The sequence below is a fragment of the Myxocyprinus asiaticus genome, chromosome 22, assembly GCF_019703515.2.
Source record: "Myxocyprinus asiaticus isolate MX2 ecotype Aquarium Trade chromosome 22, UBuf_Myxa_2, whole genome shotgun sequence".
Lineage (NCBI taxonomy): Eukaryota > Metazoa > Chordata > Actinopteri > Cypriniformes > Catostomidae > Myxocyprinus > Myxocyprinus asiaticus.
This window is the reverse complement of record NC_059365.1, coordinates 6,685,263-6,711,960: the sequence shown is the minus strand read 5'-3', so window position 1 is coordinate 6,711,960 and position 26,698 is coordinate 6,685,263. Positions and strand designations below refer to the sequence as shown.

The 26,698-nt window shown below is 37.9% G+C and overlaps 1 protein-coding gene across 5 annotated transcripts in view; it reads left to right on the top strand.

Annotated features, from left to right (window-relative positions):
- The window catches only part of LOC127412834 (vascular endothelial growth factor receptor 3-like), an 85,566-nt gene that overhangs the window by 54,666 nt on the left and 4,202 nt on the right, over positions 1 to 26,698 (top strand). For 4 of the 5 annotated variants that reach the window (XM_051649490.1, XM_051649492.1, XM_051649494.1 and 1 more), the window contains 14 exons: positions 3,369 to 3,495; positions 3,886 to 3,994; positions 6,364 to 6,705; positions 8,565 to 8,711; positions 12,298 to 12,429; positions 13,670 to 13,776; positions 14,120 to 14,255; positions 19,964 to 20,068; positions 20,161 to 20,274; positions 20,983 to 21,071; positions 21,189 to 21,306; positions 24,331 to 24,425; positions 24,776 to 24,898; positions 25,312 to 25,423. In XM_051649490.1, coding sequence (XP_051505450.1) covers positions 3,369 to 3,495; positions 3,886 to 3,994; positions 6,364 to 6,705; positions 8,565 to 8,711; positions 12,298 to 12,429; positions 13,670 to 13,776; positions 14,120 to 14,255; positions 19,964 to 20,068; positions 20,161 to 20,274; positions 20,983 to 21,071; positions 21,189 to 21,306; positions 24,331 to 24,425; positions 24,776 to 24,898; positions 25,312 to 25,423 — 1,856 coding nt within the window. The remainder of the gene's footprint in view (positions 1 to 3,368; positions 3,496 to 3,885; positions 3,995 to 6,363; positions 6,706 to 8,564; positions 8,712 to 12,297; positions 12,430 to 13,669; positions 13,777 to 14,119; positions 14,256 to 19,963; positions 20,069 to 20,160; positions 20,275 to 20,982; positions 21,072 to 21,188; positions 21,307 to 24,330; positions 24,426 to 24,775; positions 24,899 to 25,311; positions 25,424 to 26,698) is intronic. The other variant, XM_051649491.1, reaches the window with a different exon arrangement.

Sequence of the window (26,698 nt, the reverse complement as noted above, 5' to 3'; positions counted from 1 at the left end):
GAGGCCTGAAATTAAATCCTAAAAATCTTAAATTCTGTTTTGATGAAGAAAGAAACTCAAATTTTCATTTTTGGGTGAACTATTCCTTTAAAGCTGCACTTCGTAACTTTATGCTCTCTAGCGACATCTGTGGTTGAATCTTAAAATTGCAAGTAATTTGCGGAAGAATACATTACATGAGTCGTGTTTCGGCACTGCTCTTCTGGCAGATGAATCTCATGATTTGAGCTTATCTGGACATCGCCTGTGTGTGATCATGACTGGGAGATATTCAAAGCCAGACTAATAACGTGCTATTTTCATGTTGATATTAAGTTATACAATTAAACATTTAAAACTGAAATATTACTTGCTTTAAGATAAAAACACTCTTATTTACATATTTTGAATGAATTAATTTTACACTTATAGCGCTTTTCTGACACTACGCTCAAAGCGCTTTTACATAGAGAACAGGGGACTCAGTCACCTCAGTCACGACCAGTTTATTTTAATATGATTTTTCAAGTGTTTTATCTACTATTAATGTTTGTATTGTACTACACTTATCAATTTAAGAGATGAAACTCGTGATATGGCTGATAAGAGTTCAATGGAAGACTTTATTATTATTATATTATATTGTACAGCCTCAGTTGATAATGCAAGTGAACTGTAATACTACAATAGTATGTCTATGCAATGCACACAATAACACTGTAAACTAAAAACATAAAACGAAGATTCAATATTGATGGAGATAAAATATACTTTATTAAACATGAAAATATTATGCTTATATGCAGTATAACAATTACAAGAAGTCAATTTCAGAAGTCATAAATATTAGTAAACGTTACAGTAACTTCCCATGACAATGTAAATAAGTCACGATCATTTAAAACACGAGTAATGTTCGATTCATAAAATCATGACAAACAATATTAGCTTCAACAACCCTACCAGACAACATATCCAAGCATCATAGCAGGTAAACAACTTCACCAAACGGATAACAAATTTACATCCACCCAGACTGCAGCTTTGTTGTCCTGAACTGTGTGAGTGTGACTGAACTGAACGTAGTTTCTCCAGCCAGAACATGTGACGGCCGGTTCTTCTTTCCTCTGTTTATGGACATGACGTAATGATGCAAGGATGAGTGACATACTGTAAGCCAATGATTTTGTGCCAAATGAGACTCGACAGCTCAAAATTCAAATAAATTTTAATAGGCTTAGCGTAGTGAATCGGGGTAAGGTAAGAACATTGTTTTAAACACTGATTGTTTATTACTCAATAAATAAATGGCAATTTGTAAAACATTTTAACCAAAAAAAAAAAACAAAAAAAAATCATACGTAGTGTAGCTTTAAATGTTGTGTTTATTATAAATATACATTTATAATAAAATGTATTCAGTATTGAAAAATATTTTTTTAAATGGCTCCATTTCATTAAACTTGAATATTTTATCCAGTATTTTGCTTAGGCCACATCCACACTAATCCGTTTTTGTTTGAACACTCCATTTTTAATTTCCTAACGTCATCTTTTTTCAAAGCATGCAGTAAAGGGGAATGTTTTCAAAACGCTCCATTTTCGGTGAAGCAAAACAGCATTCTTGTGTAGATGAGAGGCATAAACTTAGCGTGAAATTAATAGGTTTTCAAATAAATAAATTTTTTAGTTCCAGTGTAGATGAGAGGCATACACATACTGTAGCAAAATCAGTAGGGCTGGGTACTGATACAGATTTCCCAATTTAATTTGATATTCTGATTTGATATTGATCCATATGGATATATTTCAGTCATAATATCCATTTTGCTTACATATGAAATGTAATGTAATACTCTGTATAATTAGCAGCATTAGTTGGGAGAGAATTTCTGTTAATTGCTGTTAATTATACAGGGGACCTTCTAACATTATATTAATTTTTATAAATTGTATATATAAACTATATATAATATAATATATATTATACACACACACACACACACACATACATACACTACGCAATTCTAATTTAATTTTGTTTTACATTTTGGTCACTCCAAAATCACTCTTTTGCTTTTAAAAAAAAATGTACAAATACATGTATTCAATCAATAAATATTATATTACATTGCATATATTATATTTTGTTACACATTTATTGTTTAATGCAAAATGTATACTATTTATGAGTATTTACATTGATTTGTAGAACACGTGCTAAAAATCAGTACTGTCTCTTTAAGAAAACCAGCAGTTCTGTTAAGAGCGTCTGTAAATGAGCGTATGTTAACAAGAGAGGACTCGAATGGCTTCTTTAACTCATCCATGCTATTTGTGATTAAAATTCAATGTTTATGTTTTGTAGTTTTTGATCAACAACTGAATGTACAGAACTGAAAGGATATTAAAAGAGACATTATTCAATGACAAATGGATTGTGTGGATCTCGTCTTTGGACACACATTACACAGGAGGAGTCAAATCTAACTTTTACTCTCAACTCGCCGTGAAAGGCTGCTGAACTTCTTCGCCAATACACTACTGAACATTTACCAGCCAGTGCCTAATCGCAGACATAATTTGGTCTCATAGCACAAATTTTTTTTCATATGCGTGTTTTTTACCCGCATTGTAGAGGGTTGCACATATAGTAAAAGATTGATCTTGGTACTTAAGAATTGATATCGAGATCGTTCAAATCAAGATTTGGATGCATCGGAAAATCGATAATTTTAAACAGTCCAAAAAATCATTGCGTTTTTACAACACAAATATATTGTTTTTGAAAACACATTGATTTTGCAAATATATGCCTCATTCACACTGGAATGGCGTTTTTCTCCAACGAAAACAAGACTTTCAAAAACGCTGCTGTTAGAAATAAAAAAACTTAGGGTTAGTTTAGGGTTAGAGTTTTGAACCGAAAACATATTAGTGTGTACGTGACCTTAGCATTATTGTACTACTATACTACTTTTTGAAAGTAGCTGTTGTGTCTTTTGTTCCTTTGAAATGATTTAGAGGCTGAAGTTTATTTGGCCTTCATTTGTATCCTCAGTTAGCTCTCATCGCACACAGGAAGTCACATCTAAAAACTCTTCCTGGTGTGGGAACTGTCCATGTGAACATCCTGCATCCTGATATTCCTGCTCTCCCTTGCTTGCTTTCTTTCTTTCTCTCTCTCTCTCTCTCTCTCTCTCCCACACATGTATACGTTAGGAGATGATGATCTTAGAGTTTCTTATTGATATTTGATCTCACGGAGTTTATATGCGATGCTAAAAATGTTTTATCCACATACATGTTGTAGCTCTGACCTCCTACTCTATGTTGAAGGAGCTACTTTGAAACATTGAGGCTAATAACTTCCATTTCTATTTTCACAGGGGTCGAAGAGACCAACGAGACAAGATCCCCATATGTCAAGACTGGATGGATCTGGATCCCGACCACACCATCAATCTTATCGAAAGCATTGATACTTTGACGGAGATAGTGGATGGGAAAGAAAAGGTTATATTTCCTGTTTTGATTCTTTGTATCTCCTGAAAATTTCCCATACATGTCTGAATCAAATTTATATAAGTGTCCTCAATCTTGAACTCTCAGTTTTTCTGCAAGCATGACCAGAAATCCAAAATCTGACATCCAAGGGCGGGGAGCCAAATGTGTTACAGTTTCCACTTTCAAAATATTTAAACCCATCTTTCAGACTTTGCTTCCTGGATGGAGACAGAATAAACACATCTTCCTGTTTTTTTTTGTTTTTTTTGTCACAACTGTGAGGTCATTTCCTGTGTGTGGCAGGGGAAATAGGGTGTAATGTAGAGCTTGTCTTTTAGCTATAATCGAAATTAAACAGTATATTTTTATTTTACAGAATTGTTTTTGTTATTTCAACAGACTGTAGGCCGTGTGGTTATTCAGAATGCTAATGTGTCCACCATGTACAAGTGCTCAGCAGAGAACAAAGTTGGAAAAGATGAACGATTGATCTATTTCTACGTAACCAGTGAGTTTCAACAAAAGTTTGTTTTTGTGTACAAAAAAACCCGTTTGACCTTGTTTGTTTTTACTTGGTTTAAAATAATCTTTATGCGTTACTTCAAGCAGTCAGACTTACAATTTTCACCTGGCAAGCTAAAAAAATGGGCAAAAAAATGCCATAGACTTAGAAGGAGAGACCCAAGCCATATATAGAGACCAGAATATCATAGAGACTTTTTGTGGGCTCTTTTCACTTTGCCAGTAAGCAACCACCTAGAAACCACATAGCAGTGCCATAGCAACCACCCAGAACATCTTAGTAACTGCATAGCAATCCACTAAAAACACACAGAACACCTTGGAAACCACATAGCAACCCCTGGCATCCACCTAAAACACACTAGCAACTGCACAACAGTGCACAAAAAACTCTAAGAACATCTTAGCAATTGCATAGAAACAAACTAAAAATCATTAAAAACACCTTAGCAACTGCATTGCAACGCTCTAAAAACCACTTGGAACATATCATAATCACTATGAGTGACACTAATCACTTAGAACTCCTTTGCAACTGCATGGTAATGCCCTAGCAACCACCTAGAACACCCTAGCAACTGCATAGCAATGCACTAAAAACCACATAGAATGCCCTTGCAAATGGATAGAAAAGCACTAAAACTCCTCAGAACACCTTACCAACCACACAACAATGCACTAAAAACACCTTGGAAACTGCATAGCAACACCCTGGCAACCATCCAGAACACCCTAAAAACTGCATAGCAACGCACTAAAACCCATTTAGAACACAATAGCAACCACATAGCAATGCCATGGAAACCACTCAGGACATCCTAGCAACTGAATAGCAACACACTATAAACCACTCAGAACACTTTAGCAACTGCATAGCAACCAACTAAAAACACTCAGAACACTGTGGAAATTACATAGCAACCCCCTGGCAATCACCCAGAACACTGTAGCAACTGCATATCAACACGCAAAAACCACTCAGAACACCATAGCAACCACATTGCAAAGCTCTCGAAACCACTCAGAACACCTTAGCAATTGCATAGCAACACTCTAAAAACCACTCAGAACATCTCAGTAACTGCATAGCAATGCAATAATCAATTAGGACTCCTTTGCATCTGCATAACAATGCCCTAGCAACCACCCAGAACATCCTAGCAAGTGAATAACAATGCATTAAACCCACACAGAACACCTTAGCAACTGCATAGCAACCAACTAAAAACACTCAGAACACTGTTGCAACTGCATAGCAATGCTCTCAAACCACTCAGAACACCCCAGCAACTGCAAAGCAGTTCTCTAAGAACCACTCTCAATACCTTAGCAACCAAATAACAATGCACTAAAACACTAAAAACACCTTGGAAACTGCATAGCAATGCCCTGGCAACCACCCTGAACACCCTAGCAACTGCATAGCAACACACTAAAAACCACTTAGAACACAATGGCATCCCCATAGCAACCACTCAGAACATCCTAGCAACTGAATAGCAACACACACAAAAACCACTCGGAACACCTTAGCAACTACATAGCAACCAACTAAAAACACCCAGAACACTGTGGAAATCACATAGCACCCCCTTGGCAACCACACAGAACATGTTAGCAACTGCATAGTAGTGCACAAAAAACACTCAGAACTTCTTTGCAGCTGCATGGCAATGCCTTAGCAACCACCCAGAACACCCCACTGGATAGCAAAGCACTTAAGCTCAGAACACCATAGCAGCTGCGAAGCAGATCACTAAGAACCACTCAGAATACCTTAGCAATCAAATAACAATGCACCAAAACACTCAAAACACCTTGGAAACTGCATAGCAATGCCCTGGAAACCATTCAGAACATCCTAGCAACTGCATAGCAATGCACTAAAAATCACATAGAACACCTTGACAACCGCATAGCAACACACTAAAAACCACCCAAAACTTCTTAGCAACTACATAACAATGTCATGGCAACCACTTAGAACATCCTAGCAACTGAATAGCAATGCACTACAAAACACGCAAAAACACCCTAGCAACTGCATAGCAACACACTTAAAACTACTGAGAACACCTTTGCTACCACATAGCAACATGCAACTACTTGCAAATGTAAACATCTAGTTTCTTACAACATTCCTGATCTTTCACCTTCGAAACTGCAGAACATCCTAGCAACTGAATAGTAATGCACTAAAAACCACCCTAGCAACTGCATAGCAACACCCTAAATCTACTCAGAACACATTCATATGCAACTTCTTGCAAATATAAAAATCTAGTTTCTTACAACATTCCTGATCTTTGAAAATCCAAATGTCTGATGCACTTCTGTGTTCATCCCCTTTCCTAGCTATTCCAGAAGGCTTTGGAATTGAGATGGAGCCTTCGGAAGAACCACTGGAGCAAGATCTGGTGCGGCTGAAGTGTAACGCAGATAATTACACCTATGAAAACCTGCAGTGGTATCGTCTGGACCCGCACGTTGTTCCTCCAGAACTGGATTGCAAGAGCCTTCATCAGTACGCAGAGTCACTTGTGGGGAATCTCTCCTTCCAGACCTCCAGCAACAACTGGGTCCTGGAACTCACCATACCCAACATCCAGCTACAGGATGAGGGGAACTACGTGTGTGAGGTACAGAACCGGCGCAGCGGGGAGAAGCACTGCCATCGCAAGTACATCCCAGTCAAAGGTGAATGTCATAGATTGGTACTTTAATTTGAACTTTAATTTTGCACTGATATTTACAGCTCACTTCAAGATAGATTGTGTAGACCAGGGGTAGCCAACCCTGCTCCTGGAGAGCTACCTTCCTGCAGAGTTTAGATCCAACCCTAATCAAACACACCTGAACCAGCTGATCAAGGTCTTTAAGATTACTTGAAAATTACAGGCAGGTGTGTTGGAGCTGAACTCTGCAGGAAGGTAGCTCTCCAGGAGCAGGGTTGGCTACCCCTGGTGTAGACCTAATGAATTGCCCTGCTGTCTACACCCTACGTAGGTAGCTACCTTCTACAGCCGAAATGGAACATCATAAGTGACTGATGGACTGATGTTGTTCCAAATCTGCATGACTCTTTCTTCAGTGGAACACAAAAGGAGATATTTGGCAGAATGTTAGTCTCAGTCACCATTCATTTTCATTGTAGATGCAATGAAAGTGAATGGTGACTGGGACTAACATTCTGCCTAACATCTCCTTTTGTGTTCCACTGAAAACAGATGGTAGGCGAACAATCAGTTCTCGTATTCAATGTGTTAAATGCAGGAGAAATGGGCAGGAGTAAAGACCTGAGCGACTTTGACAAGGGCAAAATTGTTATGGCCAGACTACAGGGTCAAAACATCTCTGAAATGGCAAGGCTTATGAGGTGCTCCCGGTCAGCAGTGGTGAGTACCTACAAACAGTGGTCCGAGGAGGGACAAACCACAAACCGGCAACAGGGTGGTGGGTGCCCGAGGCTCATCGATGCGCAAGGGCAACGAAGGATATCCCATCTGGTCAGAACTGACAGAAGGTCTACTGTGGCACAAGTCACAGAAAATTTTAATGATGGTTACGGGAGGAATGTGCACAACACACAGTGCATCGCACCCTGCTGCGTTTGGGGCTGCATAGCCGCAGATCGGTCAGAGTGTCCATGATGACCCCTGTACACCGTCAAATGCGCCTACTTGGTTTTCTTTTACATCATGTGGAAGGCCGCGTACGTGTGTGCCGTTTACCTGGGGAAGTGATGGCACCAGGATGCACTGTGGAGAGACGACATGCCGGTGGGAAACTCTGGGTCCGGCCATTCATGTGGACGTCAATTTGACATGTGCCACCTACCTAAACATCATTGCAGGCCAGGTACACCCCTTCATGGCAATGGTATTCCCTGATGGCAGTGGCCTCTTTCAGCAGGATAATGCACCCTGCTACACTGCACACATTGTTCGAGAATGGATTGAGGAACATGACGAAGAGTTCAAGTTGTTGCCCTGGCCTCCAAATTCCCCAGATCTCAATCTGATTGAGCATCTGTGGGATGTGCTGGACCAACAAGTCCGATCCACAGCAGCTCCACCTTGCAACTTACAGGACTTGAAGGATCTGCTGCTAATATCTTGGTGCCAGATACCACAGGACACCTTCAGGGGTCTTGTAGAGTCCATGCCTCGGCAGTTCGGCGCTGCTTTGGTGGCACGTGGAGGACCAACAGCATATCAGGTGGTCATAATGTTTTGGCTCATCAGTATAATACATATGTATAACATATGTATCATGTTTACCAATTTTTTGATGTAGGTTAAGTTTATATGCCCTTTATCTCCCCCGAGTCAACATGTAGAAGAATGGAAAATTCACTCAAAAATATTTGAAAACAATAAAATGTGATTTATGCATGTACAAGGCTTTCAGTGGTTTTGGAGCATACACTTCTGTCTGCCGCCAAGCAGGTACAGTTATCGTAATAGCTGATTAATCGGCCTGGATGATATATCAGTCTATCAATAAAAAAAATATTTATCTATTAAGACTTAACTAAAACCTTCTGTCTGTCCTAGCACTGGAGGCACCTCGATACCGTCACAACCCCACCAATCAGACAGTAAATGTGAGCGAGTCACTGCAATTGGAGTGTGATGTGGAGGGCACACCATCTCCCCAGCTGTCCTGGTTTAAAGACAACCAACCTCTCCATCAGATATCAGGTTAGTCGCCATATCTGTCTATCAGCACAGTTATTAGTGGTCTTTGCTAAGGCAAGTATCACTATTACTTTTGCTCAGACTTAAGGACTTGAACAAACCCCTAACCTTAAGTATTTAACTTTGGCGTGTAACTTATACCACATAATTTGTGCTACGGACAGGAATGAAACCTCAAATCATGCGGCTTGTTGAGGAAAGGTTTGCTATTATTTTAAGCGATCAAACTCATGCTTTTTGCCTGGCAGACAATAAAACAGATTGAAAATGGGACCCAAGCCTTATTTAAAAAGCAGAATATCCTAGAGACTTATGGCTGGGCTCTTTTGACTTAGGCCAGTAAGTAACCACCCTAGCAACCACATAGCAGCACCTTAGCAACCACCCAGAACACCTTAGCAAAAATGTAGTTTAATCTAAATTAACTCTTAATGAGGAATTGCAATACATTTACATATTTGGCAGACGCTTTTATCCAAAGCGAATTACAGTGCACTTATTACAGGGACAGTCCCCCCAGAACAACCTGGATTTAAGTGCCTTGCTCAAGGACACAATGGTGGTGGCTGTGGGGATCAAACCAGCAACCTTCTGATTATCAGTTATGTGCTTTAGTCCACTACGCCACCACCACTCCTATGCAGTAGTTAATAGTGTGCATTATGTTTGACAGGATTCTGTATGGGTATAGATTTTATAGGCAGCCTTCTCTCATTTTTCATTTATAAAAAAATTTCTTATTCTCATCTTGTCTTTCCTTTTTCTGCATGTTGTTCAGCAAACCACCCACGCTTCAAAATAACACAAATACTAGCCTACTAGTCTAAACATGATCTTATTACAGATAACATTATACACAACACAACAATCCTATTTAACCAAGCAGATTTCAAAAGGAATACACTTATTCATGCATGCACACACACACACACACACACACACACACACAAAATCATTGTCACCCACAAATTTAATTCCAGGAGTGAAGTAAGCACACACCATTCATGCTGATAGACTCATTGTGCATTCAGAAAGGTTCATGAGTTCCATGAGGCAGTTTAAATGAAAGTTAGGCAGGCCACTGGATTATTGTTATTTTGCATATGGCAAAAATAGAACTACTTGGGGAATGTATGTGGGTTGATAGTGGGTTATAAGTTAATTCACATCCAGTGAAATCCAAACAGTGATGCATGTGTGTGTGGGTCAGATTTTGCCTACATTTTGACTACCAAATGTCCCACACAAGGATAGTACAACCTGAAGCCAACGGTCCTCATGAGGAAAACAGCTTAATAAATATAGTAAATAATGTCTTGTGGAATATTCTGGTTTCAGTTCAAATTAAGCTCAATTAGAAGCATGATGATTACCACAAACAATAATTTCGACTTGTCCACACTAAAATAATGTTTTATTTCGAATAATGTTAATTAATTGTGTCTTGTGGCTACATATTTGAAACAATGGCTGTGTCTTGTTTGGAAGGCTGCATCCTCCGGAGGTCGCATTTGTCGGCCGCATACATCATTGAGGCTGTCTCGTTTCAGAAAAGCGAGTAGGACACTCCGAATGCAGCCTTCGAATGCGACCTTCTTTCACGGGGATGCATGAGGTGTATCCTTCGTGGGCACTCACAACCCACAATTCTTTACTTCAACGGAAATGTCTAAAAAAATATGATGCCAATTTGCCCGTAAATATGATGTTCAAATGCAAGGAATGTTAATTCCCAAGTTGAAGTACCTCAGTAGATGGGTGCAGAATATATAATATGTATAATTATAATAATATATAATTAAAATAAAGTATTAGACTAAAAGTACACCTGTAAAATCTATTTGCTTTTCTGTCTACATCATTATAACTCTCCTAAAATGTATCTCTTACATTCCCTTCTAAAGGGACTTTGTTCCCTTCTCACTCAAAGCCTTTGTGAGATTTTGTGCTGCTACATTCTATCATCTCTACAAAAAAAGCAGGATCTCCTCCTCTGTCACTGCGTGTCATTATAACTGTGTGTATAAACCCTCAAGGACCAAGAACTTTTGCCATTATAAGATCGTTAAATTAAAGTGAAACCGGAGCGCTTTGCGTTCACTGCCAAAATCATTGTTTATATTTTCGCAGAAGTTTGCTAAGAAGTCAGAGTTCAATTGAATGAGACACACAAGTGCGTCTTTCGTGGCAGTTCTATATTGTCTTAATTTGATTGAAATTTGACGTGCACAATAATTATTTAACAATTGCGGCATACCTACATTCTGCTCAACATCTCCTTATGTGGTCCACGGAAGAAAGAAAGTTATACAGGTTTGGAACAACATGAGAGTGAGTATAAGATGATATAATTTTCATTTCAGGGATGAACTATCCCTTTAATACAAATGTAAAATAGGTTTAGGGTTAGGGGATAGAAAATGTAATTAGCTCAGTATAAAAACAATAGAAGGCAATGGAAAGTTGCCACAAAGACAGGAAAACAAGCCTGTGTGTGTGTGTGTGTGTGTATTATATACTTGTAGAGCCGAGGAGGGCGGGGCCGGGCTGGAATGAGACACACCCGGTCCCCAATCAGCCTGATGGGGCGCGCGAGGGATAAAGGCGGCCGGGGACGACTGTGTGTTTTTGGTTGTGTGTTTAAGTTGTTTATTAAATTATTATTTAAGTTGTCAAGCCGGTTCTCGCCTCCTCCTTTCCACTGAACCCCCTTACAATACTATAATGCATGCAAACTGAGTTCAATACAGTAGTTAGGAATTAGCAGGAGGTCGCTATCTGCCACAAGAGTGTCTGCCTGGAAACTGTGTTAACACTGATTTTCGCACAACACATTATATTTTATAATGAAACCACAGACATTTTTAGAGAGTGTAAACTATAGTCTGTAGAGGAGATGACGAGCTGCTTTCTGCTACAGATCACAGTTGGTAGGTCACAGAATTAGGAAAGAGACTTATTATCTACCTTTTTCCTGGACGCAGAATTTTCCCATGTGTCATAGAGGAAGCCTCTTGATATTTTCCGGTCTGAGTGTGTTATATACGCATTGCATTACATTATATTCACAGATAGAAGTGAAAGTTATTTTTGTGGCAAGTGCTTAATTAAACAGAATTAGAAAAATATTCAAATTCGGATTATTGTCATCACATTGGGCACGGATATTCTGTTATAATCTGCTGCTGTTCTACGCAAATATTTCCTACAAAATATGCATTTTGTAGGTGTCAGTCTGCATTTTCATTAGTTAGAACATTATATTTCAGTAAATGCAACACAAAATTTTACATTCAGTTCAGCAACAATGTAATTATCTTTTTTATATTCTGAATGCCGTACTTTGGAAGTCAAACCAAATCGTTGCAAACAGGGCTTTAAATTTGATGTTGTTTTTTTTTTTTTTTTTTATTTGCCTCCCCAAGCTGACCTGAATCGGACAATTAAGGTGATGAATTCTTTGTTTTCTAATCCAATTAACAAAAAACAAGTTTAAGTTAGTCATATAAGTAGAGGAAGTCAATATAAAGCCACAGCTGGCTGGCCGAGCACGTTTGTGTGGGATTTACAGTTTTGTGGGTGTGTCCAGGGATCCTGCTGCAGGACTCCAATCGGACGCTCAGCATTCAGCGTGTGCGAGAGGAAGACGCCGGTCTGTACACGTGCACTGCCTGCAACCAGAGGGGCTGTGTTCAATCCTCTGCAACAGTGTCCGTCATCGGTGAGCACCTCTCTTTTGCGATAGGCGCCGCTGTAGTATACAGTTTACTCTCATTGTGTTAGATATGAGCGTTGTCCTTCAGATTAGAGTTATTTAGTAGAAAAAAACACTCACACACAGATACTCACACTACTTACCTTTTTACCTTCATGCTTTACCTCTTCTTTACCATGTAAATATTTATTTGAGAATATCTTGAAAGCAGTAGTGTAGATATGTAGTTGGATAGACAATGAATGGAATATATCGCAATATATCACAAATAAATGGGTGTTTCTTCAACTCTGGGCAGTTTTAACACTGTGGACTTCTAATTAGTAATGTCTCGTTAAAATATCGTCACACTCTCACTTGTTTAATTTGTCTACAAACAATGTATTTACATGCATTACAGGAGATTTATGTATTTTTATTATTTTGTTTTACACATCTTAAATTCTGTGGTTAAAATGAAGGTGATGGAAAATAAATTTTTTATGTTTTTGAAATAAAATAGCCAACTTTTTGTGTCTGGCTAAGGCTAATTTCATAGCTTACATTTTATGCATTCTAAATACACACAATTAAATAATAATTTTCATGCTTTTTGCATAATTTTTTTTTTAATTATAGCTTGATTGGAAATGATGCCTAGTTAAAATATTCTGCTCACAAGTGATTTTTACTTTGAATTTTCTTTGTTTTCCTCAAACATCACTTGTCTCATATTTCATCTCGAGCATGCTCTTTACTGACACTTTTGTTGACGGTTAACAAGTACACTAACTTAAAAAAAAAAAAAAAACTAGTTTAGTATAAAAAATCTGGGTCTGGAACAAGGCTAAAACAGTGAAATCTATACATAAAAGGCATTTAAAAAGTTATTAACTTAATAAAAATAAAATAAATCATCACATTTCCAACACTGATAACACTAAATTGTATTAAATTTGTTTCTAACATTTAAAATGTTTAGATAAAATTCACCAGCCTTTCAGAACTGATTTATGATTATAAAAATCATTTTTAGAGGAAGTGTATATTTTGTGCCACTAGCTGCATCAAACGAAATTGAAGAAATAATTATTGTTTACTTACTGCCCCTTGTGCCTCTCCCCCATCTTCCATTGTTCAGCTAACCTTTAAATTGCCATAAAATAATTTTTGTAAGCTTTGGTGCAAAAGGATTGTGTTTTGGATACATGCTAGTAAGCTTGCTTTAATACATTATCATAATAACACACAAGCATTTCTCTGCCAGGTTCAGACGACAAGACCAACGTAGAAATCGTGATTCTCATCGGAACTGGAGTCATCGCTATCTTTTTCTGGGTCCTTCTACTCGTCATCTTCTGCAATGTTAAACGGGTCAGTTCAACATGTGTCGCATTAACTTAAACAGTTGCATTCTGCATTCAAATCACGAACAACTCAATTTCACATGCTTTTTAAACATTCATATGAAATAATTCAGCGATAAGTCTTTAACCCCTGATGTCCCCAAGGCTTTTCAGCTGCTGCAGTTCCCCCAAATACACATACAATGCCTTTAGTACAGCATATTAGCAACGCATATCAACATTTCAATGTTGAACATGAGTAGCAAAGTCAGGAATTCTACAGCTCGCCTCGGTGTAGTCTCAGACTCGCCGTTTCTGCATTCTGATTGGCTAATATCGGCCGCAGTAATTGTTAAGATGTTGTCCTGCAGGTGAACCCAGCTGATATCAAAACGGGATATCTATCCATCATCATGGACCCAGGGGAGGTACCTCTTGAGGAGCAGTGTGAATACCTGCCTTACGACTCCAGTCAATGGGAGATCTCACGAGACAGACTGCGGCTTGGTACTTTCACTCAATTATTTGATTTAAAGAACTTTGATGTAGTATTGAACTAGATCCAAAAAGAGAACATTAATGGCTTGTGTCCCAGATATAAAGCACATTTATGGTCTAAATTTGTTTTTTAAATAACTGTAAACTTCAGAATGGAATACTACTTACTGTAAAACTGTGCAGTATACAATATACTGCATGCTATTTCTTTAAAATAGTATGAGAAACAATGCATTATTAAAAGATATACATTTCAAATAGAATGCTACATTGTTTCCACATGACCTCATCATGTTGCTTGTGAATGGCATCCAATTATCTTCTTAGAATTTTTTTTTGTTGTTGTTGCTCTTGGAAGTCTGATCAAATAAGAATTTAACAAATAGATGTTAAAATCTCGTCTTATATTACTTTTGGTTTATTTGTCATACTGGAAATGAAACGTCAGGTTTAGCGCATGGCATAGTGGGATACCCTCCTGAGACCCAAACGTGACTGCTGTGTGCATTTTCCATTTCCCTTTTTGATTTGTAACTAGTAGCACGTAATAAACATTCAAAAAAATGTCTAGACCAAATAGCTGTCATAACAACTGGTAGCAGAGCAGGGAGATTTTAAAACAATAGTACTTCATTCATAAATACACAAGATCTTACCTTCATGCTGTGGACGTACTGACAGGGCTGGATTGGTAATCTGGCATACTGGCCATTTTTCCGGTGGGCCGACGTACTTTGGGGCCGATCAGGGGCGGACTGGCCGTGATAAGCTGATAAGTCGTCTGCGTGGGTGCCTCGTGCCGCCCCCCCGCAAGATGCCGCCCTGGGCAACTGCACATGTCGCCCATGCCTAAATCCGCTACTGCACGTACTATATATATATATATATATATACAGTTGTGCTCAAAAGTTTGCATACCCTTGGAGAATTGGTAATATATGTACCATTTTAAAAGAAAACATGAGTGAGCAGGCAAAACACATTTCTTTTATTTCTTATGGGATTCATATTCAACTGTAGGTTATAACAGAATGGCACAATCATAAAACAAAACATGGCAACAATGAAAAAAATTAAATGACCCCTGTTCAAAAGTTTGCATACCCTTAGTTCTTAATACTGTGTATTTCCCCCTTTAGCATCAATGACAGCGTGCATTCTTTTGTAATAGTTGTCTATGAGGCCCCAAATTCTTGCAGGTGGTATAGCTGCCCATTCGTCTTGGCAAAATGTCATGCAAAGTCTTTGGTCGTCTTGCATGAACCGCACGTTTGAGATCTCCCCAGAGTGGCTCGATGATATTAAGGTCAGGAGACTGTGATGGCCACTCCAGAACCTTCACCTTTTTCTGCTGTAACCACTGGAGGGTCAACTTGGCCTTGTGCTTAGGGTCATTGTCGTGCTGGAAAGTCCAAGAGCGTCCCATGCGCAGCTTTTGTGCAGAAGAATGCAAATTGTCTGGCAGTATTTTCTGATAACATGCTGCATTCATCTTGCCATCAATTTTCACAAGATTCCCCGTGCCTTTAGAGCTCACACACCCCCAAAACACCATGCTTCACAGTGGGGATGGTATTCTTTTCACTATAGGCCTTGTTGACCCCTCTCCAAACATAGCGCTTATGGTTGTGACCATAAAGCTCTATTTTGGTCTCGTCACTCCAAATTACAGTGTGCCAGAAGCTGTGAGGCGTGTCAAGGTGTTGTCGGGCATATTGTAACCGGGCTTTTTTGTGGCATTGGCGCAGTAAAGGCTTCTTTCTGGCAACTCTAACATGCAGCTCACTTTTGTTCAAGTATCGTCGTATTGTGCTCCTTGAAACAACCACACCATCTTTTTCCAGAGTAGGAGGTTACCTGTGGGTTTTTCTTTGTATCCCGAACAATTTTTCTGGCAGTTATGGCTGAAATCTTTCTTGGTCTACCTGACCTTGGCTTGGTATCAAGAGATCCCCGAATTTTCCACTTCTTAATAAGTGACTGAACAGTACTGACTGGCATTTTCAAGGCTTTGGATATCTTTTTATATCCTTTTCCATCTTTATAAAGTTCCATTACCTTGTTACGCAGGTCTTTTGATGGTTCTTTTCTGCTCCCCATGGCTCAGTATCTGCCTGCTCAGTGAATCCACGTGAGAGCTAACAAACTCATTGACTATTTATACACAAACACTAATTGCAATTTAAAAAGCCACAGGTGTGGGAAATTAACCTTTAATTGCCATTTAAACCTGTGTGTGTCACTTTGTGTATCTGTAACAAGGCCAAACGTTCAAGGGTATGTAAACTTTTGATCAGGGCCATTTGGGTGATTTCTGTTATCATTATGATTTAAAAAGTGATAATGTGATAATAAATGGCTTCATATGATCACTATCATTAAATAAAAGACATTTTGCATGATCAGTCATATTTTCAAAATCAGTGCCAAAATTTCACAATTTCTGCCAGGGTATGCAAACTTCTGAGCACAACTGCATATAAAAGTGTCCGTTTTATTTTATATTCTGTTTACAACTCTTTTAATCACATTTAAGCCTCTTAAAAATGTGTGGTGAAAAAATCATTTTAAAAAGTACAAATAATTTCCTTTAATGTCGTGAACTTGTATGTAAAATAATACGAGCTGTCCTGTTTGAAATTTCATGTCAACTACACATTTTAACACAAATTATTAACAAGTTGAAACCCTAAAATTTAATTTAAAATTTTTTTATCAAATTGTTTATTATGTTTCCAGGAGTGTTGGTTATTTATGTTTGAGACGTTACAGACATCAGAAATTAGCATGAATAATTCTGATACAAGTAATGGCCAGCATCATCCAATCACTGCCAACCATGTTAAAATAAAAATTAGACATAATAAATTCTGAATCTATGTACTGATTACCATTGTCCCATGTCTGCCAAACATGTTGAGTGATCCAAACATCATCTACAGTCTGAAAATGAACTTTTGGTCAGATTTTAGGAGTGAATGCACTTAGCTGCATAGAGAGATATAAGATGCTCCCTTGCTCCCTATTTAGTGAATGACTTAACCTCCAGTGTGCTGTCTGTCTGCACTGGTCTCAGAACAGTCCAAAAAGCATCTTATTTTCAACCTAACTCCATATAAAGCCTCTAAAAGCAATGTTTTTCAGCTTTTGAATGAACCCCTTGATTCTCAATGTGATAATGCACAATAAATATTGGAGTTTTAAGTAAAAGATGCGCTAAAGTACACATTAGTGTACACTGTGTTCAGCATTGCCGTTTCGTGATAAATCGCACAAATAAAAAGAAATGGCATATCAGATGAAACTAAGAGACTCTTAATCTTTTAACTCAAACAGGTTTCAATATAAAAACTTAACTGGGTTTCTTACCAGATGTAGTTTTGTTGGCATTTCTCCTAAAGACAAACTCTGCTGTGATCAGCGCCATGTTATTTTGTCACAAGACTTCGTATGTCGAAAGTTTAACCCTTTACTTACAGCGCAGAATCTTCTGAGCTGAGATCAGTCAGTTTAAATGAATTTAAATTATGTATTGCGTATAGCGAAGCCAAAATGCAATGTCCACGCATGTGCACATGGGGCCGCACGAGGATACAGTACCCAGTGCAGTGTTCTGTGTTGTACTGCACATATTGGCAAATTTAATAGGTCATCCTGGTACTTATGCAAGCAAAATTCACATACAGTAGAAATAATAAGAGTAGTGTGTTAGTGTGCTATTCAAAATCTAGACTTGACCTGTGTGTTAGAAAACCTTGTATGATTTGACTCTACAGATTTCATAAATAACAAACATTTTAGATTTCCCAGGACTGGGGTGAGTAGCACAGCAATAAAATCACTGCATTATGAATAGAAAGTCCAAAGCTTAGAGGCTGCCTAAGGCTTTTTCACTAACTACTTCCTGTGACCTCTTGAGCAAACCTGCTTCAGGGCCTTTGACACCACATTTAGTCCGTATGTCAGATAAAAATAAAGATTTGGACTGCATGCCAATTTGCATTCTTCTACTGCTCACGAAAATAGCAAGTTTGATAGAATAGTTCATACTTAAGTATTTAGTAAGACAACTTTGACATAAAATGCTAAATGTGCAATGATTTTGGATGCACTAATTTGCACTACTCATGCATACTACGGCTGTGTCAATACAATCAAATATCAATATATCGCGATAGTTTTTCTCATGAGATTGTATCAATACTTTAGATTCATGTATCAATATTTATATTAAACTATTTGTGTATTCATATCATGCAAACACACAATAAAGTTGGCACACTGTTAATTCTTAAACAATTTAATAAGCTCACCAAGAGAGAAAAAATTTATGTTTCGAACTACATGCTCTTTATCAGACATCAGTATATGATGGAAATATACCCAAATGAATTGGAATTGAAATTGGAATTGATTCGTAATCAAATCAAATAATGATATCATGATGTATCGCAATATATATCGAATCGTGACATGCGTATTGCAATACACATCACATCATGAGGTGCCAGGCGATATGCAGCCCTAATGCATACTATTTAGAGCCGATTTGAATTGGGATGCACGGATGGATTCTTAGGTACCACTGCGAACAGCATGGAATATTTTGCCAATTTTGTTAAAAGGAATATTCTGGGTTTAACACAAGTTAAGCTCAATCAACAGCATTATTTTTTTCCTCCCCTTTTCTTCCCAATTTGGAATGCCCAATTCCCAATGCGCTCTAAGTCCTTGTGGTGGCGTAGTGACTCACCTCAATCCGGGTGGCGGAGGACGAATCTCAGTTGCCTCCGCGTCTGAGACCGTCAATCCGCGCATCTTATCACGTGGCTTGTTGAGCGTGTTACCGTGGAGACGTAGCGTGTGTGGAGGCTTCACGCTATTCTCCGCGGCATCCACGCACAACTCACCATGTGCCCCACCGAGAACGAGAACCACATTATAGCGACCACGAGGAGGTTAACCCATGTGACTCTACCCTCCCTAGCAACCGGGCCAATTTGGTTGCTTAGGAGACCTGGCTGGAGTCACTCAGCGCGCCCTGGATTCGAATTTGCGACTCCAGGTGTAGTAGTCAGCGTCTTTACTCGCTGAGATACCCAGGCCCCCCCAATCAACAGTATTTGTGATAAAATGTTGATTACCACAAACATTTATTTTGCATTGTCCCAGTAGCAAAAAAAAAATCTCAGTAGCAGTGAGGCACTTACAATGGAAGTGAATGGGGCCAATCTGTAAACGTTAAAATACTCGCTGTTTCAAAAGTATAGTCACAAGACGTAAACAATATGTGTTTTAACATGATTTTAGTGTGACAAAATCCAATTTTATCCAATTTTACAACTTTATTACCATGACGACATAACGTAAACACTAAAACTCTAAAATGAGTGTACAAATGATGATTTTAACAACTTTACAGCTCAAATAACACATAAGTATTAAAAGAAGAATTAATGTAAGTGCTTTTATAAAATTATAAGCTTCACATTTCTCCCTTTAAATCCTCCAGAAATTGGCCCCATTCACTTCCGCTGTAAGTGCCTCACTGTAACCTCGATTTATACTCCTCTTTTTTTTTTTTTTTAAAGGAGGCTAATTCAAAATACATTTTTGTGGTAATCATTATTATGCCACAAATGCTGTCAATTAAGCTTAAATTGTATTGAACCCATAATATCCTTTAACTAACATTTACCCTCTCTCCATATTTGCAGGTAAGGTGCTTGGACATGGAGCTTTTGGGAAGGTGATTGAAGCTTCTATCAATGGACATGACAAGAAGACCTGTTCAAACACAGTGGCTGTCAAGATGTTGAAAGGTTCATTCATATACCCAAACTACACATCGACAGGTCAGTGAATACACAGGCTCTTAAATGAACTTTCAATGTTTATGTGATGTGTTTCACAGAGGGAGCCACAGCCAGTGAACACAAAGCCCTCATGTCAGAACTGAAAATCCTTATTCACATCGGAAACCATCTCAATGTTGTCAACCTGCTTGGAGCGTGTACCAAACCCAACGGTGAGTGTGTATCTAAAACTGAATCCATACTTTTGACTACCGACATGAAGTCTGGTCCACTTCAGAGCTTATTCTATCCAAGAACCGCCCACTGTCTGATTGACATACTGTAGAAAAGCAACCAATGACAGTTTTTGTTTTAACATGCATTTTAGGGGTGGGTTTATCTGATATAGATGATACCAAAATAATAGATCCGATCTAATATTGGAAAAAAAAAAACTCTTCTGCAAATACATGAAAACACAGAAGAAATTAGTGAAAAATGTGTCCATACAAAACTAATAAGTAGTGATTATTTCACAGACATAAAACAAAACAGAATACATATAGTTCTGCGAGTGGACAGCTAGTTTACTTGCTACCTCCAAAAAAAAAAAAAAAAAAAATGTTGATTGCCTATCAAAAGATTTCATGCAATTAATCTGCCATTTTTTCATCCTATGTAAACATGCGCTGGACGGACATGTCTTCAGTGTCACTCACAGAGGCGCCGTGTTTTTTAGATGCCGTGTCAAGTTAAAAATAACTTTTTTTAAAACGTGTCTCGAGACACCTGGGTTCTGTTCTATTCTTTGCGCCGTGTCTAGTGTTTTTAGCACAAGTACGATTTTAGTTTGAACAGCCCCTAAGGATTTAACTAAACCTTTCAAAGCCTTCATTCTTCTCTCGCCTCTTTCTAAACCGTTCTGCGCTATCTGATTTTAGGTCCTTTCATGGTTATAGTGGAATACTGTAAATATGGGAATCTCTCCAACTTCCTACGTGCCAAGAGGGAGTTCTTCTTACCGTACAGGGTAAGACATGGAAATGCTGTGTGATGTAACGTGATATGTACACATCGTCTATCATACAACAGCATATTACAGTCAGTAATAAATCATTTGTGATGTAACATAAGCTTGTGTTTGCAGGATCGTTCTCCTAAAACTCAGAGTCAGGTGCGGAGAATGATCGAGGCGGGTCAGGTGGGTCAGTGTGGACATGAGCCATCCACCTCCTCCAACATCAACCCTCCAATGCAGTCTCGGGGTAAGAGCAGTCAAATGAGCTCTCCATCACTGGAGAAACGTAAGCGTTCCTCACAAAGTGGACAAAATCTCAGTGAAAACAGATAGTTCACCCAAAAATTCTGTCATTACAGTGACATAAGGATGAGTAAATACTGACAGAGTTTTACATTTTGAGTGAACTATTACTTCAATTCATAAAACAAATCCAACCATATAGCCTATTACTTGACAAATGTTTATTTAATTAAAATGATTTCCTATAAGGAATGTTATGGGTTTCATGTGAAGCTCTATCGACAAAATAGATTTCAATAAATAAAAACCGAAATATGTACGGACACTTTCTACCTCTAAAACATACACAGACAAACCAAGTTAATGCTGCCTTCTTGTGCTATCGGACTTATCGCAAATCTGAGTTTCCCACTTGGAAGTTGCACGTGAACGACCCCTCGAGTCGTAATTACTAATGAGAAACTCATTAATTAATAATGAGAATTTTGATACCCTAGTTTCCGAGTTGGGAGGAGACTTTTAACATGGAGGAGGAGAGGATCGATTTTGTAGAGAATGATTTTCATTTTTCTAAATGCAGCTAATTGTTAGCACTTGACTTTTCAGGTCATATACATTTATGTTATCAGCAACCATTTGATGCATGTTGAAAATGTTTACACTGTGAAAATAGCTTGTATTTGACCAAAATTCCATTATGATCAGCTAGCTAACTGAGTAATATGTATAATGGTGTCAAAATAAAAGTTTCCCAAAAAATATGCATGAACGAACCTGATGTTGTCCATGTTTCTGTTCTTTCCGACAACACACTTGAACACGACATACTAGTAATTAGTAGAAGTAGGATAATTCCAACAGCACATGAATGCAGCATATGCATGTGGACATGCTGCTGCCACTGCACCATTAGAAAAACACAAGACATGCTGCATCAAGCATGTATGACATGCTGCTGTACAATTAGACATAAATACAATCCTCATGTTGTTCATCTAAACAAGTGAAGCTGGGGAGGAGGAGGGTTTCAGAGAAAACACTTGCAGTGCGCTGCAGTGAAACATAATTAAATGTTAGGCAAGAGAGATAACGCAATGTAATTGGCTACCTGATTTTATTTCAGAGGCTTACACCATGTGATCCGATTGGCTTGACATATCACATGTAAGCGAGCTGATTGGCTTACCAATAACCTATCAGCTTGCGCCATTCATAGCCCTTTACCACCGACTTGGTTCGGGTGTGGGTTCCTGGCCCGGTGCGAATTCTCGAACTGTTCCACGCATTTCCACCGCAGAAAAGGCCGTTCGGGGCTGAAAACTTGGTTCGACACCAGCCCCAAAAGCTTGCTGGTCTCTACGCAGGGACCGATTACGTCAGGGGATTGAGGGCGGGATAATATTTTGTCACCATGGTAAAGTTTTCACAAACAACAACAGTAGCTTCCGTCTGCAGCAAGGAGTACTTCTTTGCTCTATAACAACAATAAAAAAAAAAATCAGACATCAAAATTGAGCAGGTAACACGACGAAACGAGTGCTCTACTTGCGATATGGTATTTACGAAGATCTGAGGTAATCTAGAGAGATCGCAAAGGAAAAAATTACTCTACAAGAATGAAGATACAGCACGAAATGATGCAAGCTGCCTTCAATCAGACAATTGACCAAATCATATATAAATTGAATACCACTTAAGGGAGTACAGGGACCATAAGAAGGACATAAGCAAAAGCGACAGTGGAGGAAGCAACTATGTTTTGGACTCGGATACCGACCAGACTGGGGCATTGAATTCAGCCAGTAACACTCGTGATAAACAGTGAAACGCCGGTGTCCTCTGCAGCTGATCTCAGAAAGTTATTATATTTGCCAAATTTGTTAGCTTTTCTTACACTGTTGTCATCTTATTTTGTGCATTGTTTTGTTCTGTAAGGGGATTTTTGGCCAGCTACTCACTAAGTTTGGAAGATCGCAGGTATCTGTTAAGTAAAACGGTGCGATTCTCAATCAATAATATTTTATGCTATGGAAAAAATCCAAATACAACCATCTGCTACACCAATGTTAATAATGATTCCACTGTGGGGGCCTGGGTAGCTCAGTGGTAAAAGACGCTGGCTACCACCCCTGGAGTTCGCTAGTTTGAATCCCAGGGCGTGCTGAGTGACTCCAGCCAGGTCTCCTAAGCAACCAAATTGGCCCCGTTGCTAGGGAGGGTATAGTCACATGGGGTAACCTCCTCGTGGTCGCTATAATGTGGTTCGTTCTCGGTTGGGCGTGTGGTGAGTTGAGTGCGGATGCCGCGGTGGATGGCGTGAAGCCTCCACACGCGCTATGTCTCCGTGGCAACGCGCTCAATAAGCCACATGATAAGATGCGTGGGTTGATGGTCTCAGACGTGGAGGCAACTGGGATTCATCCTCCACCACCCGGATTGAGGCGAATCACTATGCGACCATGAGGACTTAAAAAGCGCACTGGGAATTGCGCATTCCAAACTGGGTGAAAAAGGGAAAAAAAATAAAAATAATGATTCCACTGTAACAGTTTACAGAACTTGGCAAGTTAAGCCATAGTTCATTCAATATAATGCAATACATTACCTGTCGTCTTTAGCATAGATCTTGTTGAGCAATGTAATAATGATGGATTCCATTAATCCTTATGTTTAAATATGTCCTCAAAACAAGAGTAAAAGCTGTATACAAACACACTGTGACATGCCATGTTTGAGGTAGTCACGTGAAACTACCACGTAGACAGTAATCCGTTGCGTCACCGTTCGGCTCTCAGGTCAGTGGAAAAGCACGGCCGGTTTACGATAGGCTCCAGATCGCCCTGGCCGTGAACCAGCGGAGCACAGGCTCGGCACGAGTAACATCGCAAATTCAGTGGAAAAGGGCTATCAGAGTTTCCTGCTTGAATTTAGTCATTTAATGTATTCCCCAAAAGTTAACTTAAATGAAAACTTTATAGTGACAAAATATTTATCTGCTTTTTTTTGTTCTTCTTGTACCCGATTGCAGTGGATGATCTTTGGAAGACCCCACTCACGATAGAGGATTTGATAAGCTACAGCTTTCAGGTTGCACGTGGGATGGAATTCCTGGCATCTCGGAAGGTAAAATCCAATGTATTCCAGTGTCTGTGATTCCTGAGTCACATTTCAGGGTTTCTACTTCATTGACAGGTGAAGTGGTGCATGTTAAATAAACATAGGAAGAAATATCATGCCATCAGTATCATACTGGAAACAAATACCTTGATCATAAACAGCAAAACAAAAAATGTTCTAATGAAACGTAAATCACGCTTGTGCAACAAAAAAAAAATGAATATTAATTAATTATTATTATTATTATTATAATTAATTGTGAGCAAGTAACAACATCAAAGTTGATTTGCTGCTTTACTGTAAAATATGGCACTAATATAAAGACACTAATCTTGATTATTGTCTGATTATGGCAGTGTATTCATCGAGATCTGGCGGCCCGGAACATCCTCCTGTCTGAAAACAATGTGGTGAAGATCTGTGACTTTGGTTTGGCACGTGACATCTACAAAGATCCTGACTATGTGCGCAAAGGCAATGTAAGAGAAATCCTAAAGCATGTATCCTATCTATTCCTACCCCCTCTGATCATTTTTAAAGACTATAATTGATCCAGCTGTTAAAACAAGTTCCAAGGTGAGATTATTACTGATACAACAGTTCATTATTAGTTCAATCCTTCAACTGTATAGTTTCTGAACAACAAAATCAATAATAATAGAAAATGTTTCAGTGCAACCACCAACAAAACTTCATAATGTAACAATACTAGTAGTATTACTACATTTCAGCAGTTTGTAATGTTCTAAATAGAAAAGTACTGACTCATTGTGAACCAGCAAGGTTAGGTCATGAGATAACTGTTAAGGGGCATTGATCAAATGACTGACATGCTTATACCAGCTCTGATCATGATACGAGTGAAATGTGTTTTCTGTGATTGTGTTTGTAGGCCAGACTGCCTCTGAAGTGGATGGCTCCAGAGAGTATCTTTGACAAGCTTTACACCAGTCAGAGTGACGTGTGGTCATTTGGAGTACTGCTCTGGGAGATTTTCTCTCTTGGTAAAAGTTTACTTAAGCAACAACAATTTGACTTGCACTGCAGACAGTTCATGGAATGATTTAATATCCAATGCTCTAAACCCATTCTGAAACATTATGGTTTAACTGAACTTATTGGAAATCCGAATTAATTTATTATTGTTTTTATTGTTACGAATTTTGTTGTAAATCCTTGAAATTCTTTTTTTTTAATTGTTTAGAATTTTATTATAAATATTATGTAATTTATTATAATGTATTATTGTTGTAATTGTATTGTTCTTGTTAAAGTCTCTATAATTGTCTAAAATTGATGCCTTATTTTTTATATTAGCAATATTATTATTATTGTTACTGTTGTTGTTACTAATAATAATAATATTAACTTTCTTTCAAAATATTTATCTTGAAAGAAAGAAATAGTTAATATAATAATAATAATAATAATATAAAAAAATTATGAAAACATTTAATATCCAATGCTCTGACCCAGTCTGAAACATTAGTGTCTAGGTCATAAACCTTTTTTAATAATAGTTCCACAATGTAATTGAACTTTTGGGAAATCCTTGGAATTACTTTTATAATGTTTTATTGTTATTTAGAATTTTATTATAAATATTATTAGTGTTATATTGTTATAATATTATTATTGTTGTTATACAAGTCTCTAATTGTTTATAATTTATGCATTATTTGTTTTATATTAGTAATATTATTATTATTATTATAGCTGTTTTGTTGTTAATAATAATAATAATAATTATTATTATTATTATATAAATTTAAATCAAAATATAACAGTTATTTAAATTTTTCGAAAACCTTAATGAATTATATTTTTAATTATAAATAAATATGTAATTTATTATGATGTAGTATTGTTATCGTTATACAAATCTCTATAATTGTTTATTATTGATTGCCTTATTTGTTGTATATTATCAATATTATTATTATTAATAATAAAAACTATTATGTTTAATAGTTATAATAATATAAAAATAAGGATAATTATGATAGAGTAATATTAATACTAATTATAATAAGCATTTTTATTCATATTTAAATATTTTTATATTAAATTATATATATATATATTGTTATATATTTCAGTGTAACAGGGTTCAGGATGGGCAAGGAGGCGGCGGGAACCGGCAGAACAGTCAACATAACTTTAATGACATAAATCAACTTAAACAAACATAAACACACACACACGCACACACACGCACACACAGTGGCCACATGTGTCTCTCTCTCTCTCTCTCGAACTGGCACCTCCGGCTCGTCTTT